This window comes from Rhinolophus ferrumequinum, chromosome 23 (assembly GCF_004115265.2).
Source record: "Rhinolophus ferrumequinum isolate MPI-CBG mRhiFer1 chromosome 23, mRhiFer1_v1.p, whole genome shotgun sequence".
Taxonomy (NCBI): Eukaryota; Metazoa; Chordata; class Mammalia; order Chiroptera; family Rhinolophidae; genus Rhinolophus; species Rhinolophus ferrumequinum.
In genome coordinates this window covers 5,117,951-5,135,681 of record NC_046306.1, presented here as the reverse complement: position 1 = coordinate 5,135,681, position 17,731 = coordinate 5,117,951, and the positions used below count along the sequence as shown (strand labels likewise).

At 44.0% G+C, this 17,731-nt stretch overlaps 1 protein-coding gene across 2 annotated transcripts; it reads right to left on the bottom strand.

The window, feature by feature from the left end:
• Positions 1-2,196: 2,196 nt before the first annotated feature.
• AURKA (aurora kinase A) lies at positions 2,197-17,723 on the bottom strand. Of its 2 annotated transcripts, none has more exons than XM_033094792.1 (9): positions 17,603-17,723; positions 14,792-14,838; positions 12,764-13,043; positions 11,119-11,173; positions 9,877-10,068; positions 8,885-9,023; positions 4,519-4,667; positions 3,140-3,314; positions 2,197-3,003 (listed from the first exon to the last, which is right to left on the bottom strand). In XM_033094792.1, the coding sequence occupies exons 2-9, from the start codon at positions 14,831-14,833 to the stop codon at positions 2,818-2,820; spliced, it is 1,218 nt and encodes a 405-aa protein (XP_032950683.1). In that variant the 5' UTR covers positions 14,834-14,838; positions 17,603-17,723; the 3' UTR covers positions 2,197-2,817. The 2 variants fall into 2 exon arrangements, with proteins under 2 accessions (XP_032950683.1, XP_032950684.1); XM_033094793.1 differs by having other exon boundaries at positions 2,818-3,003; positions 17,632-17,705.
• Positions 17,724-17,731: the final 8 nt, after the last annotated feature.

The window sequence follows — 17,731 nt, the reverse complement described above, 5'->3', positions numbered from 1 at the left end:
AGTCCAGGGGCATCCACACAGCTGCGCGGGATGCCCGATACTAGTGTGGTCCTTCCCCACATGGACCAGACCAGCACCTTCATCTCGTCTCGTCCTCATTTAAACTGTTGGCTTCAGGCTCCTGACCCCCCTCCATACCGTCTCCCCACCATCCCCACCAGACATCCCCAGTAATGCCTATGCAGAAAAAGCTGACAGTGACTCCTACAGGTTTAAGGGCTGAACTCTTACACTTGGACTCTGTTTGGAGATGTGGGAGTGGACCAAAAGGGCAAGCAATACAACTATCCCACCAAATAGCCATAGCATTCTCCTCTAAGCCCCAACTGCACTCTCCTGCAGCCCGCGGTCAAAACAGAATACCTGGAGAGGATGAGGAAACCAAAGGATCAGGGGACAGGAGCATTGTGCCAATTCGCCAGCAAGGTGTACAAATTGCTTGTATTTACACTTTCTATGGAACTAGGGGAATAAAATGGATGATCTATTTTAGAAACGTAAGCCACAGTTCACCTCTAATTTTTTTATCTGACAATGAGCAACTTAAATTCTGTGAAACAAATAAACGTCTTTATAAAGTGGAAGAACTTTTTATTCGTCTTCTCATGAGGAAGCAGCCCTGTGTGTGACTAGTTTCTTAATGTGCCTGTACAACGAGCTATTTTCTTTGCTGGCGTGGGATTCTGTTTGGGGAAGTGACACTTTGGTAGCACTGGTGTTGTCACGTCATAGTAACTATAGCTGGGGTGGATGGGACATGGAATAGTACTACTTTGGGAAGGTGAAAGTTGGGTCAGCTCAAGGCTTTGGGAACCAAAAACAGCTCCTTTGTCCCCAGTGGGCTAACGACACTGCAGCTTTCCTCAGTGGTTTTGCAGTTTCCCTACTGCATCGCCTTTGACACGGGAGTTGATGTTGGCCACCTTCTTATATTTAGGACATTTCTGATATTTAGTCCCTTGCATTGGAAGTCGGCCAACGCGTTTCTCTACTAGGTCTCAGTGTTCCCTTCATCGCTGTCAAGTTCACCATCTTTGGTTGGTGACATTGGCAGCTAGAAACAAACTGTAACTTTGCACATCAGAAACAGAGAACATGAGAGACCAGAAGTGGGCCGGACCTGCTTCTCATGGTACCTACTCATTTCCAGGCCACTAGTGAAAAGGTGAATAGTCACCCAGGTACTCCACATAGATGTGTGTGTGTATTTTACACACAGGCCGTAGCTCCACTGTAATAAGCCCCTCCCCCCACCGCGCCCAGATATCCCATGGAGCCAAGTGACCAGAGGGGCAAAGACAGAAGCCCCTATCGGCTGTTGAAGGGGCTTCCACTTTTATCAGCCACAACACAGGCCGCACCCACATCCCTAGGTCAGGGAGGAATGAGGGGTCCTGGTTAAGCAAACAGTCCTTCACAGGAGAATTGAGACAAAAGCCACACTTGGAAAATCAGTTTGCAAAGAACTAGTTGATCCCACGTATGGGACCACGGGCAGAGCCCTGAGCTGGTCAGGTGGGGATGTGGATGGCTGACTCCTACCCCCCTTGTCCTGACCACCTGCAGCTCTGGTGAACCCCCGAGCCCTACGCAGCTCAGTCTGGGCACCCACTTCTGTGAACTATCAGTTGAGTCCCCAGGATGAGAACCCCGAGTCCAGCTCTGAGCTGGGCTGTCACGCACTACACTGCGTGTCCATTGCCTGGAAGAGGGACCAACATGGGCACATGGGACAACTTACAGGATGAAGGGAGAGCGGTGGCTGTCCTCACACCCAACTTGGTACACCCTCCACCATCTCGTCACACGGCCATGGCTCCCCATCACAGGTCCCCACAGCGCCATCCTGCCAAGTCGTGTCCCCAGTCAGGCGGGTGAGGGGGGGGGTTGGGTGGGTGGGTGGATGGGTGTGTGTGTGGGTGGTTGGTCAGGTTGGCTCCAGAATCTCAGCCCTGACAGCACCACGAGGGGCCTCTCTGCCTTCCCATCTGGTCCCAGGCTTCGCCCAGCGTTTCTCAAAGGGTAGACATATGAGCCCCTAGGGATGCATTATAATTTCAAGGTCATACACAGAATTTTAAAGTCATCATTTTGTAAATCTTAATGTATTCACAAAAACAATATACAAACTATCAAAAATATTTTTTAAAAGCCCTTCACAGTGAGAACCAGCTCCGTGTCCCAAGCAAGTCCTGCGATAGAGAGCACGTGTTCCTATTTTACAAAAGTCCCAGACAGAAGGGAAGTGGTTAAGGACGACGAGATAAACAGGCTTAAGAGCGGTGATGGACAGACACCCAGCATTCCTGAAGGGACGCCATGGAAGTAAAATCACAAGTCCATACACGTGTCTTTATTTTAACATTTACCATACTCATTCTGACAGCTTCACCAGGCACGGCCACCCAATAAGTTACACACACACCCAGGTGCTTGGAAGGTTATTGCACAGCTCTTGAACCGATCAAGTCAGGGCAGAGGGGCCGCTCTGCCCACTCTGACTCCAGGTTCACCTCCCACAAGGAAGCCTTACTCCAACAGGCTGCCAGGCGGCTGAACTTGAACCCTGCCTTGGGATTATAAAACCAGTGAAATCAGCACGGTTCGCGTGGCCACTTCACTTCAGAGTGTCATGTTTACTGAAGTGGGACTTTCTGAATGAGGCAGCCGAAGTCCTGCTGCTCGGTACAAAAACAAACATTTTCTGGAGCGTCCAATTGCAGGCAGGCAGCAGTAAGAATGTCAGGAGCCTGTGTCCGACCCATTATCCAGCAGCCCTGCCCCACGGGCTGCTCCGCTGCTCCCCCTGCAGCAGGGTTAAGATTGCTTGCCAGTTGATTCTTTGTTTTTTGGGCCACTTGATGGTTTTGAGGCATTTGCTATGATCCAGGGGTGTTCGAGTACTTCTTTCAAGGTCGGCCTCTGGCTGGGGTTATGCTTCAGCAGTCTTGAGATGAGGTCCCGGGCCCCCTCTGGTACAAAGTCAGGGAATGTGAATTCAACCTGGAGTACAGTAAGTGACAGTCACAAAACATGGTTTAGAACAGTACAGATATTCAGATCGCAGCCTGAAGGTAAGGCCGATAAGGACAAAAAGGATTCTCACACAAGTGATGGATCCCTTCTGGTTATGTCTTACCCGCGATATTCTTTTGTAGGTCTCTTGGTATGTGCTTGCCTCAAAAGGAGGCTTCCCAACTAAAAATTCATAGCAAAGAACTCCAAGGCTCCAGAGATCCACCTTCTCATCATGCATCCGGCCTTCAATCATCTCCGGGGGCAAGTAGTCCAGCGTTCCACAGAGGGTGGTTCTCCTAGAAACAAGGGGGCTCAGGTTGACATGCTCTTGGTTCCATGATTACAACAGCCACTAAAATCATTAAGAGTCAGGGAGCGTCCAGTGACGGCACACGATGCCCTGAGAGTTCTTACGGTTATTAACGTTTGGGAGGCGGGTGAAGTGACAATGACATTTACATAAATGTCCTTTCCAGAAAAGGGTGCTATCCTTCCCATCATGATGGCACCACTGGACAGTTAAGGGACAGCTTGGGCCTGTGAAGCCACAAAGCTTACAAGTCTCCATGGTTGCTTACAATTCCTCACCTCACCAGGTGCCAACAGTGTCCACTAGTGACAACCAAATTTTTAAAAATAGGGGAGACGGCAAAGCAGATTTAGTGCATTGCTAGAAACCATTAGAAGTCGTCTGTAACAAAAACAAAGCTGTCCCTACCCCATGGCACCTATTCGAGGCTACACGATTTTTCTTTTTAAACTGGCTTTATTTCTCAAAGTCATCTGGTTATAATTTTACATGCTACCCCACAGTTAGCAAACTTTTAGATGCACGCTTTTAAATGCCCTACCTCACATGTGGTTTCAAAAGTTTATTTAAACCCAAATTATATTTAAAACAGAATATTTTATCTCATTTTGTAAAGTTCACTTAAGATTGAAGTTGTTTCAGTAGGCGATCTCTCTTCTTTAGCTTTCAGTGGGGACAAGGATTATTCATTCCGCAGACAACCGCAGACCAAAGAGGATCTTTAACTACCACCCTGCAAGTCCCGTCCAAACCAATTTGGTTTTTAAGTTCCCTGCAGAACCGTGTTCTGAGCTCTAGAGCTTCACCCCGGCCGCCATCCGGAACTTCTGCCTCCGGGTCCAGGAAGCAGCGGGGTGCCTGCCCCCACCCCCCATTGCATCAGCCCAGCACTGCACCTCTGTCAGATACTTGTCATACCTGTTTACTTGTCGCATTCATTAGCCTCTAAGGACATGAAGCGTCTTTAACCCCAGGCCTAGGACACAACATAGCCCAAGTGATTACAGAATAAAAATGTCCTTGGAGGCGCTAATTTACTTCTGGCCTAAAGTACCCCAACGACGTACTGTGTCAGTTACCTGCCCCAATTCAGCACAACACCCATGCGGAGGTATTTTACTGTTCAGCTCATGACTAGCCCGGCTGAGCTTTCGCTAAACCAGACAAGTTCCACCTCTAAAATTACCTACCTGGAGGATGGGGCATGGACAGACCACCCAAAATCTGCAATCTTAAGCTCTCCGGCGGATCCAAGGAGCAGATTCTCCGGTTTAATGTCTCTGTGAATAACTCTCTTTGAATGGCAGTAAGACAGGGCATTGGCCAATTCTGTGATGTACTATTTAAAAAGAAAGTGTCGAAAGTCTGTGTTTTAGATTTTATATAACAAGTTAATTTTAGACATCTCTTCTGAAAGATTTTAATATGTTTTGTAGATTTTAAAGCAAATGCTAGAACCAACTGATGACAAAAAAAAAAATCAATTGAACCAAATTAGTTTCAGTATTAAGTATGAGGTATTCGGTGCTACGTTACTTATTTGCTAATCCAGCAGATGGGATATTGAGACAGAAAAAACACCTATGGCCTAAAACTACATCCCAAATGATACCTATGGCCCAGCAGCCGTGAATTAAGTCAATACTGAACAATCAGTACACATTAGGGAGTCAGACACAAACGATTTTTTAAAAAACACACAATTTAAAAAAAAATCTTTTAAGTACAGTCAATTCCCATTTTTAAAACCAAGATCAATTTACAAAAGGATGTGTTTGAAGCTAAAACTTTACACTAAGATTCTCAGGGGAAAAAAAATAATCCTGAATAGTCAATAAACAAACAAGAAGCAGGTACACTGGCACGTTAAATAGCATGTTAAATTTGGGGGAATCAATCAGCTTAGAGGTACACAAGCAAGTCAGTCCTTTTGTTTTGTTTCCGTCTCAACTAAAGAAAGAACTAGCAAGTCCAGAATTCGCTTTAACATACAGATAAGAATTGTTATATAGTATATACTGAAAGGACATATTTAGCTCTAAAGTTTGAGAAGAGTTTGTTTTCCAAAGTAATTGCTATACAGGACTGAACATTGTTTTACACCAAAACGTTTACTACACAAGTGGGTAGAAGCCAAATGTTGTCAAACAGGACAGTTTTTACTTTGTCAGCCCAAAGCCAGAGACCAAAATGTAGATCATAATAAAGTGAAAGTGAGGACGGAAAGCTCTTCTAACACCAAACGTGTATTGATGCTTTAAGATAAGAGCCCACATTAGCATTCCAGAGGGAACGGGTTTTCCCTGCTCAGGTCAGGTCAAGCAGCTGTCAGCAAACCAGAGCTCTCCGGCACCACTTCCTGCACATTAGATTGTGGGTACGTGCAAAGGTCCCTAACATTTTTCTACAATTAGTTTTACCTGAATTCATCAGAAAAGGAAAACAGGCATGCGTGTGCGCATGTGTGAGTGGGTGTACATATTCATCCTAACTACCACAGAATCTTAGAAAGAACCAATCTTATTTTCTTTCAAACAGTTACCTAGTTACACCAGAATAAACTCCATCTGAATTGAAGACAACTGAGAAGTAGTATAAATGTTAACCGCCAATTAAATAAGAAACTAACTTGGTTAGCTAACATTTAGAAGCAAATGAAATAGACCTACATCTACTTAGCCCAGTATGTCCTCACTGCAGAAACAAGGCCATAGGGCCATTCCACCAAAAGCACTGTGGTTACAGATGGTTAAAGTAAAACCACCAGAATTTAATTCCATTTAGATCAATGCCAAAAAGAAACAAAATTAGTGTGCACAGTACCCAGAGATCTCCCCCGAGACACAGAACAAATGGAAGTAGCCACCATTCAACAGGCCCATCATCGGCCAATTCCAGAAAAAACAGCCCAAATTAAGATGCTTGACTTCTTCAGATAAGTAGTTTCATTCAAATAAAAATACAATCTGTGAAAAAAAAAGGAACAAGATAAAAACAGACCACCTCCCCCCAAAACAGAAACCTGATCTGTTGGACTTTCAGATTAAAAACTTCTGCCCTGTGAAAGACACACATAAGAGAATGAAAAGACAAGCCACAGACTGGGAGAAAACGCCTGTAAAACACATGTGATAAAGGACATGCAGCCAAAATATACAAGAATGCTTAAAACTCAACAATAAGATGACCAAAACAAATCAAAACTGGGCAGAAGATCTGAACAGACACCTCAAAGACAGTAAAGATGGCAAATAAGCCCATGAAATAATGGTCAACATCACGTGTCATCAGAGAATGTAAATTAAAGCACTGAGCTGCTATTATACACCCATTAGAGTGACTGAAATCCACAAGAGCTGACAACACCAATGGCTGGCGAGAACGAGGAGCAACAGAAACTCTCCTCCATCGGTGGCAATGCAGAGATGGCAGGTCCACTTTGGAAAACAGTTTAACAGTTTCTTACAAAGCTGCACGTAATCTTACCATACAAGCCAACAATTGCACCCCTTGGTATTTACCCAACAGATTTGAAAACTTATGCCCCATAAAATCTTATGCAAATGTTTTTAGCTTTTTTCAGCATTACCCAAAACTGGAAGTAACCAAGATGCCTTTAGTTAGGTAAAGGCATAAACTGAGGTACATCCATAAACTGAGGTACAATGAAATAGGATTCAGCAATAAAAAAAATCAACGCCTGAAGAGATACAGACGAATCTTAGATGCATATACTCGCTGTTTCTCACAGGGATGACTGGTTAACAGTTCTGATACCACTATACACAACACAAGCATTGAATAAATAAATAAATAAAGGGGAAGATGGAATCCAGGTTTCTCAATGCTGGACTGAGAAGTTACAGAAAAGCAAGGGGAGGCAGGTAGAATGATCCATGCAGTAATGGACTCACGCTTTGCTTACTATAGATACAGGTGGAGAAATACAGAAATGTTGATAGATACACAGGTTAGTATACACACATACTTCCTTTTTCTCTGTCAGCTGAGAGTCTATAAGTAATGACACTCCAGTAGCAATGAGCACATCTAGCGCCCAGATCTTGGTTTCTAATAACATTTCCCAATAAAAGGAACCCAGGCTCCTTGGAGAAATGGCAGATTCTAGGACTGGGGCAGGAAATACACAAGATGAGGCCAGAGCATCTTGTAGGTATCAGAAAGCAAGATAGTGCTTTAGAAAACACAAAAACCACCACCACACACCCACAATGATGGGGGCTTGTCAAAAAAAAACACAGGAACCATGTCAAAGAACACCCAGGGGACAAAAAAGAACAATATGAGCAACAAAGTAAAGTAGTATAAGATTGTAACTCAAAGTATAAAATATTGATGAGTCCCTATTAATAAATGACTGAGTAAATAGCTCGGGGTGGGGGACGATGGATGGCTCAGTTGGTTAGAGCGCGAGCTCTGAACAACAGGATTGCCGGTTCGATTCCCACATGGGCCAGTGAGCTGAGCCCTCCACAGTTAAATTGAAGACAACGAGCTGCCACTGAGCTTCCGGAGGGGCGGCCGGATGGCTCAGTTGGTTAGAGCACAGGCTCTCAACCACAAGGTTGCCGGTTCAATTCCCGCATGGGATGGTGGGCTGGCCCCCTGCAACTAAAGACTGAAAACGGCGACTGGACTTGGAGTTGAGCTGCGCCCTCCACAACTAGATTGAAGGACAACGACTTGGAGCTGATGGGCCCTGGAGAAACACACTGTTCCCCAATATTCCCCAATAAAATTAAAAAGAAAAAAAGTATTAAAAAAAATAGCTTAGGGAGAACAGATGAATCTCTGGTACAGAATTCCAAATTTACGTAGATACACTCCTTACGTGTATCTAAGGACTGTATAGTAACTTCCTTTGAAGGAGCACCGTATGGAAAGGGAGAAAGCATAACTACAGTGGACAAATGTGACCAACGCGACCTCAGCCAGGCGATCAAGGTCAACACCCACAGTGATAAGTCAGGTTCCTAGTAGGTACCCTTGATACGTGATGAGAACGCATTTCATCTCTGTGATCTTCCTCTCCAAAACCCATTGACACTAGCCTAATCTGAAAAAAAGCAAAAAGCTAAGGAAATCTGAATAAAGTATGAACTTCAGCTAATAGTTATGCATCAATATTTGTTCATTAGTTATGACAAATGTATTATACCAGACTAATGTAAGACGTTAATAGGATAAATTGTGTATTAATAGAAGAAAATAGATTTGTACTATCTTCACAATTACTCTGTAAATCTAAAACTAGTCTATAATTTTTTCTTTTTTTAAAGTGGGCAACTGTTTATATACATTTCCACAGAAAAACAGCTGTGAAAACAAACCAGCCACAATCTTCCACCTGGTACGTGATTTTATCTGTATATATGGTACAATTAAACTTGTTTCGATTTTTCCACTTCAAATATTCGATCCTACTAAGCTATCTCTGCATAAAACAAAACCCATTCTACTATAATGAAAGGAATACCACCATGTAGGCCAGGAACAGAGGAAACGGAGTTAGTCTGGACAATAAATGAAACTTACAGTCGCAGTTCTCTGTTCGTCAAACCTGGACAGTTTCTGAAGTTCTCTATAGACAGCTCCAAGAGGTGCATATTCTAAAATTAGGTAAACTCTGGTAGCATCATGGAAATAACCATAGAGTCTGAGAATATTTGGATGCCTGCAACAAAGGATAAACACTCTGACACCTGATGTTAAAGCAGCTCTAAGAACTTGTACCAAAAACCAAACAAACCGTCATGTAAGAAGCAGTGGTGAAAGCTGGTTCTGGACACACGACCCTCCCCACCACCCCCCACTTGAGAATCAGAAACTACAGGCCCACTCGAAGAAAAATACATACATCTGCGTATCAGTTTACATGCATTTCAAGGTATTAATGGACCTCAGGGTTAGTGAAAACTATTATTCCCTTCCTTTAAGCCATCTTTATTCTTAGGGGGGAAAATGCAGCTGACTGTTAATTCCCTGCAAATGAAAAAAAGAGACAGGCATTCCCACGGTAGCTGGAGACCCAAATGCGTGAGACAGACAGCTGAAAAGTGGTGTCCAAGAACGGCAGACATGCTGCCGAGGACGTCGGGCAGTGAGCGACAGCCCATCGAAGCCACCAGCTCTAGGGAGACAGACATGATACAGACAGAAGTTTAAGTATTAGCAACTGATTCAAGTTTGAAAAAACACTGAAAGCCAAAAGAAAACAAGACCCGCTGGCCAAAGCTAACCTGCAACCTCTGCTTACAAATCAGAATAAAAGCATCATTCCCCTTAATTCTCCCCCGCCCCCCCCCCAAAAAATGCTCATATAAATCACTCCATTAACATACACCTTCAAGTGATTTTCCAAGACCACAGCACTTAGGTCTAGACAAATCTTTGAAAAAGGACAAATTTAATCACTCTTTGCAGGAAGGATTATGAAACAGGTCTTCTAAAAAGAAGTTTATAATCATTTGCCACTTAGCAACTTCAGTTCTGTATTTAAGTTCTTGAATATTAACCTGCAAACTTACCTAAGGTGGGACTGAATTTCTACTTCTCGTCTCAGCTGATGCTCAACTCCTGCTTTTTCCAGCTGAGCTTTAAATAACACTTTCAGAGCCAGGATAAACTTGCTTTGTTTTTCTCTCGCCAAATAAACATTACCAAACTTTCCTTTACCCAGCGGGCGACCAATTTCAAAATCTTCCAAAGCCCATTGCCTTCTAGGAAAGAATTTGATCATTTTAAAATGTACAGAAAAACACATCTTTTCTAACAATAAGTTGTAGACACACCCTACAATTTTATATTTACCGTATTCACTATGTACCCTCTGCAAGAACCAAGCCAATAACCACCATTAATGCGTCACCAGACATTAAACCCCCACTCCCCCACCTGTTTCCACTGGCTGTGAGTCAGTGACCAGGAACATTCTGGACTTGCAGAGCTGAAGCACCCCATGGAGAGTCCCAAGGCTCAGAAGTACAGACCTATTAACAACACCCAAAGGCCATAACGAGGATTCGGTAAGAAGGCAGAGAAGGGAGGGTGCCTCAGAACCCTCTGTGGGCCTCTTACAAACCACAGCCTCCTCTCCTCCAAACCCAAGATGCTAACACTCCCTGGGGTGGAGACCCACTCTGGGAAAGCAAGCAGGACGGATCCCACAGGCCGGTGGGCCAAGAACTATGGATTCAGATCCTCCGAAAGTCTCGATGAGGCAGCTAAAGCAAAAAAGTCTGGGTGCGTTCCGGGGCCCTCCTACTGTGCTCTAAAGTCTAGACAGTTCAGAGATTGAAAGCAGGCTTTGAGAAAATATCTGCGGAAGATATTATAGGCAACCTTTATTATAAAGAATACAATAATTCTATTCATACTGTCAAAATACTCTTACAGCCATGTGTGTAGACAACTCTGCAACACGACCCCATTTTTTAACAACCTTGCACTTCTATAGAAGAATAGAAAAAGCATACAAACATAAACCATATGTGGTTACTTCTGAGGGTAGAGAGGCACTTTTACACATTTCTATAACAGATTCATGCAAGCTTTTTCTAAAGTTGAAAAGCAGTCATAAAAACTTGAGACCCTAAGTAAACATTCATCATTAAAATTCCGTCTGTTTTCAATAAAGATTAGAAATTTGGAAACATTTATATTTTCAAGACCTTTTTATTTTTTAAAGAGTTCTCAAAATTAAATTTTCAATTAAATGGTCATTCTAATAGATTGAGAGCATAGAATTTTGTAAATAAGATAAAACTTACTTTTTTGATTCTTCGTTTTTCTGTTTTGATGCCAATTCCTTTTCAGAATTATTTCCTACATAGAATAAGTTAAAAAATCTGTTTTTAGAGTAACTATAGTTATTTTAGAATAACTATACAGAATAAATTAAAAACCTGTGAACAGAAATGAATCAAAAAATGGTCACCAAAATATTAATGGTATGTCCAGAACTGTACATCTGGGTCATTTTTAGTTATCTTTAAAGAAAAGCCAAAAATAACCTACCACAACCTAACCTGAGGGCCACTTTATGAAGTCTGCAGATTTCTAGAGTAAAGATGAGCAGATATGTATACAGTTTGGCCTTCCGGGAATTTGAAGACTCAAGATTATGCAGCTTCTCCCCCAAATTAAGAGCTGCGAAGGCAGAATTACCAGTCTTCCCCTCCATGACAAGCTCCCACCTCATCACCTTTTCCCCACTAGGTGGGCCAGCCAACTGTCCACACACTACATGCAAATATCAACAATGTGCAACAAAACCTAAGCCAGCCACCTTCCTTCCACTACATTCATTGTCAAGAGGAAAATATAGAAATAGAAGCCATCAATTTAGCAAAATGTAAAATAAACCAATTGTACAAACAAGGTGACAAAATCACTATTTTATTATCCAGAGAAAATATACATATATATATATATATATATATATATATAACATTTCCTCTGGACTGTCTCTGACACATCAAATTCCACAGTAGCACAGCATAGTCTGCTCAGATCTTTGAATGCGGGGCCAAACTGGTTTTTCCTTCCGTGGTTCACTAGTATCTGTTATGCCGCCGGTACGACCACCATCCCTACGTCCAGTAGTTCTAGCCAGTCTGCATCAAAGAGAGCACCCCAATTTCCTTCACCTCTGTATCCTGGCTGGCTTTGGGTGAGTAAAAGCTTCTGAGACTCAGCTTCCTGCTTCGTGAAACTGAGTTACTAACTAACTCTGACTCCCTTCCTAGAGCGGTTACAAGGACTGAATGAGGCAACGTGGATGAAGAGAGCACTTTTCCCAGAGCCCACTGTGCGTGAGCAAGCAACAGGTGGTAAGGAGTAACCATTAATGTCCACCCTGCTCCCCACCAGGCCCCTGCCATCTCGGACCTGAACCACCGTGGCCTTCCTTCTGGTCCCCTGGGCCCAGCACTGCTCCTCTCCAGTTCATTCCACATGTCCAGAAGAAGCTTTCTAAAAGGCGACTCAGTTTCTCTTCTGCCTAAAAGCCTTCCAGTCACCTCCCAGTGCACAGGGCACGAAGCCCCACTCGACTGGGCCGGCTGTGCCCACAGTGCCACCGTGACCCTGCCCCACCTGCCTCAGTCCAGCCACTTTCCCGATTTCCCTCCACACTCCAGAACCTGGGAACTTTTCAGCCTCAAATGTACCACGAGGTAGGAATCAGGTCTGCACTCTTAGCACAGGCCTGGCCCACAGGAGACACTGTTACTTCGACCTGACATCAGACTTTCTCCCCACCCCGAGTAGAAACGATATAAAAGCTAGGGCAACACACATCACTCAACACAAGTCTATACACTCATTTTTTGGGTTTTTTGTTTTTTCTTTTTTCTTTTTTTTTGGCAACTAGAAAGAATGACTGTCTAGTTAAGTCTCAGAATGCTGATTTACCAGGGGCTGGTGGCTGGGGCTGCTCACTCTTTGGGGTGTTAGTCAGTGGCCTGGAGACAGGACGAGGGACACTGGTTGCCTGCAATGGCTTCTGCTTCATACTCTGACCCGGTTTATGGCTGGAGACAGGCTTTTGTGCTTGTGAAGGAACTCGCTGGGAGGAGTTGGAAGGACACAAGACCCGCTGAGCCTGGCCACTGTTCGCAGATAACGGATGCTGACAAGGAAATTGCTGCATCACGGGAACACGTTTTGGACCATCACCAGGTGGCACTGTAATCTAGGTTGGGAGAGAAAATAAAAGAAACTTGATGGTCTTCAGGAACAAAAGCTGAATACCCTGAGAATTTCACCAAGTTTGTTTTCTAGTATAACAAAACCATGACTGCCATTGGATGACACTGGGATCAGGGCAAGGTATCTAATCAGAACTTCCAGAGGATATGGTTAGTGCGTGGCTGAAAGGAATGCCTGAGTGATACTTCCTAAGCCCTCCCCAATGCCCTGCTCTCCAGACCATGTTCCCATAAACAAATGCTCATTAACTAAACTTCCATTTAAAGAGGAAGACAAATACCAGGAATTCTCAATGACTTGGGAATTACCATTTAGCAGAAAGCTGCAACACAGCAACTTTATACCAAAATCCCAATTACACTGAAATTTCTTTGACAATACGTTTGGAAGAAGGAATGAAAGAAATACATCAAAATGTTCCACAGTGGTGATCTTCGAGTGAAGAAGTTTTGAAAGACCGTCTGAATTTTCGTATTTGCTAGATTTCCCACAAAAAGCTTCTTACTATTGATTATTTACTAAGGTTTCATTTTCCATGTACTACTTAACAAAATGAATCTGAGCCAAAAAAACTTTGGCAAAAAGGAAACAAACATAGCTTCTTCAAAAAGTTATTACCAAAATATATTATTTACATGCCTGTAAGTAGGATATCACAAGCTTAAAAAATAGTTAATTCTAAGACCCCGAGCTAATCAAACTAAAATGGGGCGGAGGGCTTCCTCTAGCTTCAACAAATTTCCTAATAAATAAGGAAACAGTGCTGGAAAGGGAAGCCTCGGAGGCCGTCACCAGCTCACTGGTATGAGTGTTTTACAAAAGAGGGTTTCTAAGTAAAAAGTCAATTACTTCTGAAATAAGCAGCATCCGAACTGAGAATCAAATACAGTGACTCAAGTTAACCTTTTTCTCATTGGTCATTGTATACCTTTGGCCAGTAAAAAAGGGTTAGTATCCATTTATTTGAAGATGAAGACATCTAAAAGCAAACCCCACCCCCAAAACTCAAGCCATATTTATATTCTTAGGCTGATTTCCTAAAAGGAAACTATCTGAGGATTCTTTACATTGAAGGACCTTTATATGAGACTCATTCACCCCAACTGCTCCACAAATATTCATTCAATGCCAAGAACCAGGGCTCCTTCCTCAGTGAAGCCTTCCTGGATTGCAATCTACCCGACTGAGCACCCTCCCCGGAATTACTCAGGTCCTGCAGATGTACAGGAAGGCGTGATATTGGCTCACACGCCTCCCCAACAGGGCTCTAAGTTCCTCAAAGTCAAAGACCATGTATTGTCGCCACTGTCGTCCCACATCTGACCCAGAGCCTGGCTCTAAGTGGGGTCCCAGAAAAGTCCCCTAACACGCCACTCAGCACTGAGCTTACTACTCCCTGAATCGAGACCAGAACGATGGCAGACATTCATTTCTAGCAAGCAAAAAAGTACAGGCAAGTATTAGGCGTCTACTATGTGCATGCTTATCCCGCATACAGTGGAGGAATAAAGAGACTTAAACAGCTAATTAAAAGACGAAGCAGAGCAAAAAAGACAGTGAGAGAATCAACAAAATGTTACTGAATGCTGAGAAAAATGATTAATTCATACCCAGGAATGTGGTAGGGGGATCTAAAGTTACAAATCCAAAGTGGAGGTGAAAAAAATTCCAGCTAGAGGACCGATCTCCATACGGGTTTTATAAATGGGACTCAGACCACAGCTTATTTACCTTAACAGGCCCTGAAATGCAGTTTTCCTTAGGTTTGTCCATGGTGTCTGAAAAGAATAAAGAAGAACTTTTAATTTATACAAACCCACCTGCTTCAAAGTATTGTTACGCTGCATCAGGGTGACAGCGCCTGGAAAAAGCCTCAACAACACAGAATTTTACCCTTTTTCTTCGTCCACAAGAAGCTGATTAGGGCGTAATGCTTTCTCGTGATATAGCGTACAGGTGTGGGCTTTTCCCCATAAGACCAACCTCCCCCCATACACTGCGTCCCATCCCCTCCCTTCCCCAGTACTCAGACTTCACTCCTGATCTGACTCGTCCTACTCCGTCATCTTCTCTCTAATGAATCACTTCCATCAGTATATAAGCCTGCTCGCATACCTACTGGTCTTTAAAAAAAAAAAGTCCTCTACCCCAGAATGGACTCAAGATATGACATCTCTCACCTCCCCTTTCAACAGCAAAACTCTGCAACAGTCCACGCGGTCATCTCTACTACCTGCTCTTTCTCACACCCTCCCTTGAGCCCGCTCCCATTTATTAGTCAACTTTCTGACTGACCCCTACTATCCAAAACCAAAAGTCAATTCTCCGCCTCCATCTTACTTGCATTCTAGGCAGCATGACAAGCTCCATCGCTCCTTTTCCACTCCTTTCTTCACTTAGCTTAGACTTAGGCCTATGAAGTCTCAGAACCTGGACCCTGACCACCTCTCCATCCTTATCTCTTGTCTACTGCACACCAGCCATACGGGGTTCCTTTCTTTCCTCAAAGGAGTTCCCTGCCACAGGGCCTTTGCACTTCCTGTTCCCTCTACCTATAAGGCTTTTCCCCCAATAGAAGTGCGGCTTGCTCCTTCACTTCAGTCTATGCTCAAATGTCCCCTATCAGACCACCTCTCCTGCGTTTTTCTTCATATCCCTTACTTAACATTTTACTTACATAACATTACTTGTACTTGCTTCCTGTCTACCCAGACTCCAGCTACCTGTTCAGTATCTCCAAAGAGAGTAAGCTCCAGGAGAACAAGGAATCAGTCCCATTTTTTTCACTATCTCCCTCAGAACCCAGAACACGCCTGGCATGTGGCATGTATGCCAATGTATGGGGAACAAATAAATCCATTAACAAAGCAAATCAACCATAAAAGTAGTTTACAACACGTGGTAAGCCCATACTGTGAATCAGGCAGCAACCTGTCAAGTAAGTAGATCATCAATAAGCAGAAATCTTTCTGTATTTTTCTCACCCAGGTGCTCTCTGAATTCTAGAATCCAATTAGAAAGCATTCCCACACTAGGCTTTCACATCCACTTATTGTACATGCAAATCACTGCACCTTGAAGATGGGACCAGGGCTGTAGAGGTTAGCATCCTTATATCAAACAGTGGGTAGGAGAAACAATAGATAAAAAGGAGAAGGAAATATATGCTCATGTGTTGCAAATGTTAATCTCACACACCCTACTGCTTGCTTTCCTCTCCCTAACAATTAATTATAAGCAGCAGACTAAGGAAATCACGTAGACCTAAGGACACCTATTCAACGTTCTTCCACAGAAACTGCAGACATGGGCTCCACTTTGATATCCTTCTCAGGTAGATTAATAATAATAAGCACAAGGAATAAGATTTTGATCCAGAAATTCTGGAGAGAGCACCCGGAAGACAGCTTCTCAGGTGCTTCTGGTGTGGAGCCAAGTTCAGGAGTCACATGACCAGATGACCTTCACAAGATCCCTGCAGTTCAAACCAGCGATCCTGGTATTCTACACAGGAAAACTGTTAGATAAGCCCTGTGGGCTTAGACTTTTCCTTCCTTCGTGCAACCTAGTAATATCTGCATACATGAAGAGGGGTGGAGAGGAAATGAAATGAGGTATGTTGCTGAAAAGGATTTAATTCAAACAAGCAAAGCTGAGGAGGAGACATTAGACGTCAAGAGCAGTCGCTACATATACATCACAAGGACAGTTCGAAATAGAGACTTTCAGGCCCACCCCAGACCTAACAAATCAGATCCTGCATTTTAACAACATTCCCAGATGCGCCGGTCTAGATCACTAGTTGTCAAACATCAGTACCACCTGGGGAGCTTGATAAAAGTAGACACCTGAGTCCTATGCCCAAGCCCTTCGTGATTCATTGGGTGGGCCTCTGTGCTTAAGAAAAACGCCCAAGTAATTTCGATATAGGCGGTCTAAGGTTTGAAAAGCCCAGGAAGGCTTCTGACTATCATGGATTCACCCCCTCGTCCATCCAGCCAGGGCAAGGGCCTTTCCTGGCTGTTCTACCCAAGGCAGCCCCCGGTAAAGCGCACACACACTGTTTTATCTCTTTCCTACCACTCATCACTATTGGAAGTTACCCTTGCTAGTTCGTCGTCTGTCTCCCCACCCCCACTAGAAATAAACTCCAAGACAGCACACACCTTCTGTATTTTTTTCTTACTCAGGCGCTCACTGAATAGGAGAATCCCAACAGAAAACATCCCACCCCAACAACGCCATTAACGCCAGGTGTTTAGTAAACACTAAGCGGCATTTCACAGGGAGCCTTGGTACCCAGGAGCAGCTAGATGGGAGAGCGTTTGCAAAGCGCACGGGAGACGGAGAACAGGGAAAGGGGGACAAAGAGAGGATGGAGGGAGGGACAAGCGTAGGACAGAGGGGGACGGGGAACCAAGGGAGGCCTTCTCACCCCGACTCTTCCAGCCCGGGACTCGCGGCCTCAGTGCTCGCTTCCCTCTCACCCGGCCCGCCGCCCGCTCAAAAAGCCACCCAGCCCGGCCGCCTTTGCCTGCCCACCTCACAGAAGGACACCAAGGCCTAGGCACCTGTTGGCTCTCGCCTCCGACCCAAAGCCGCCGAGTCTTCCCGAGAGCCCAGCCGTTAGGATTCAAAGAGTCATTTTAAATAGGAGTTAAACTCTCTAAT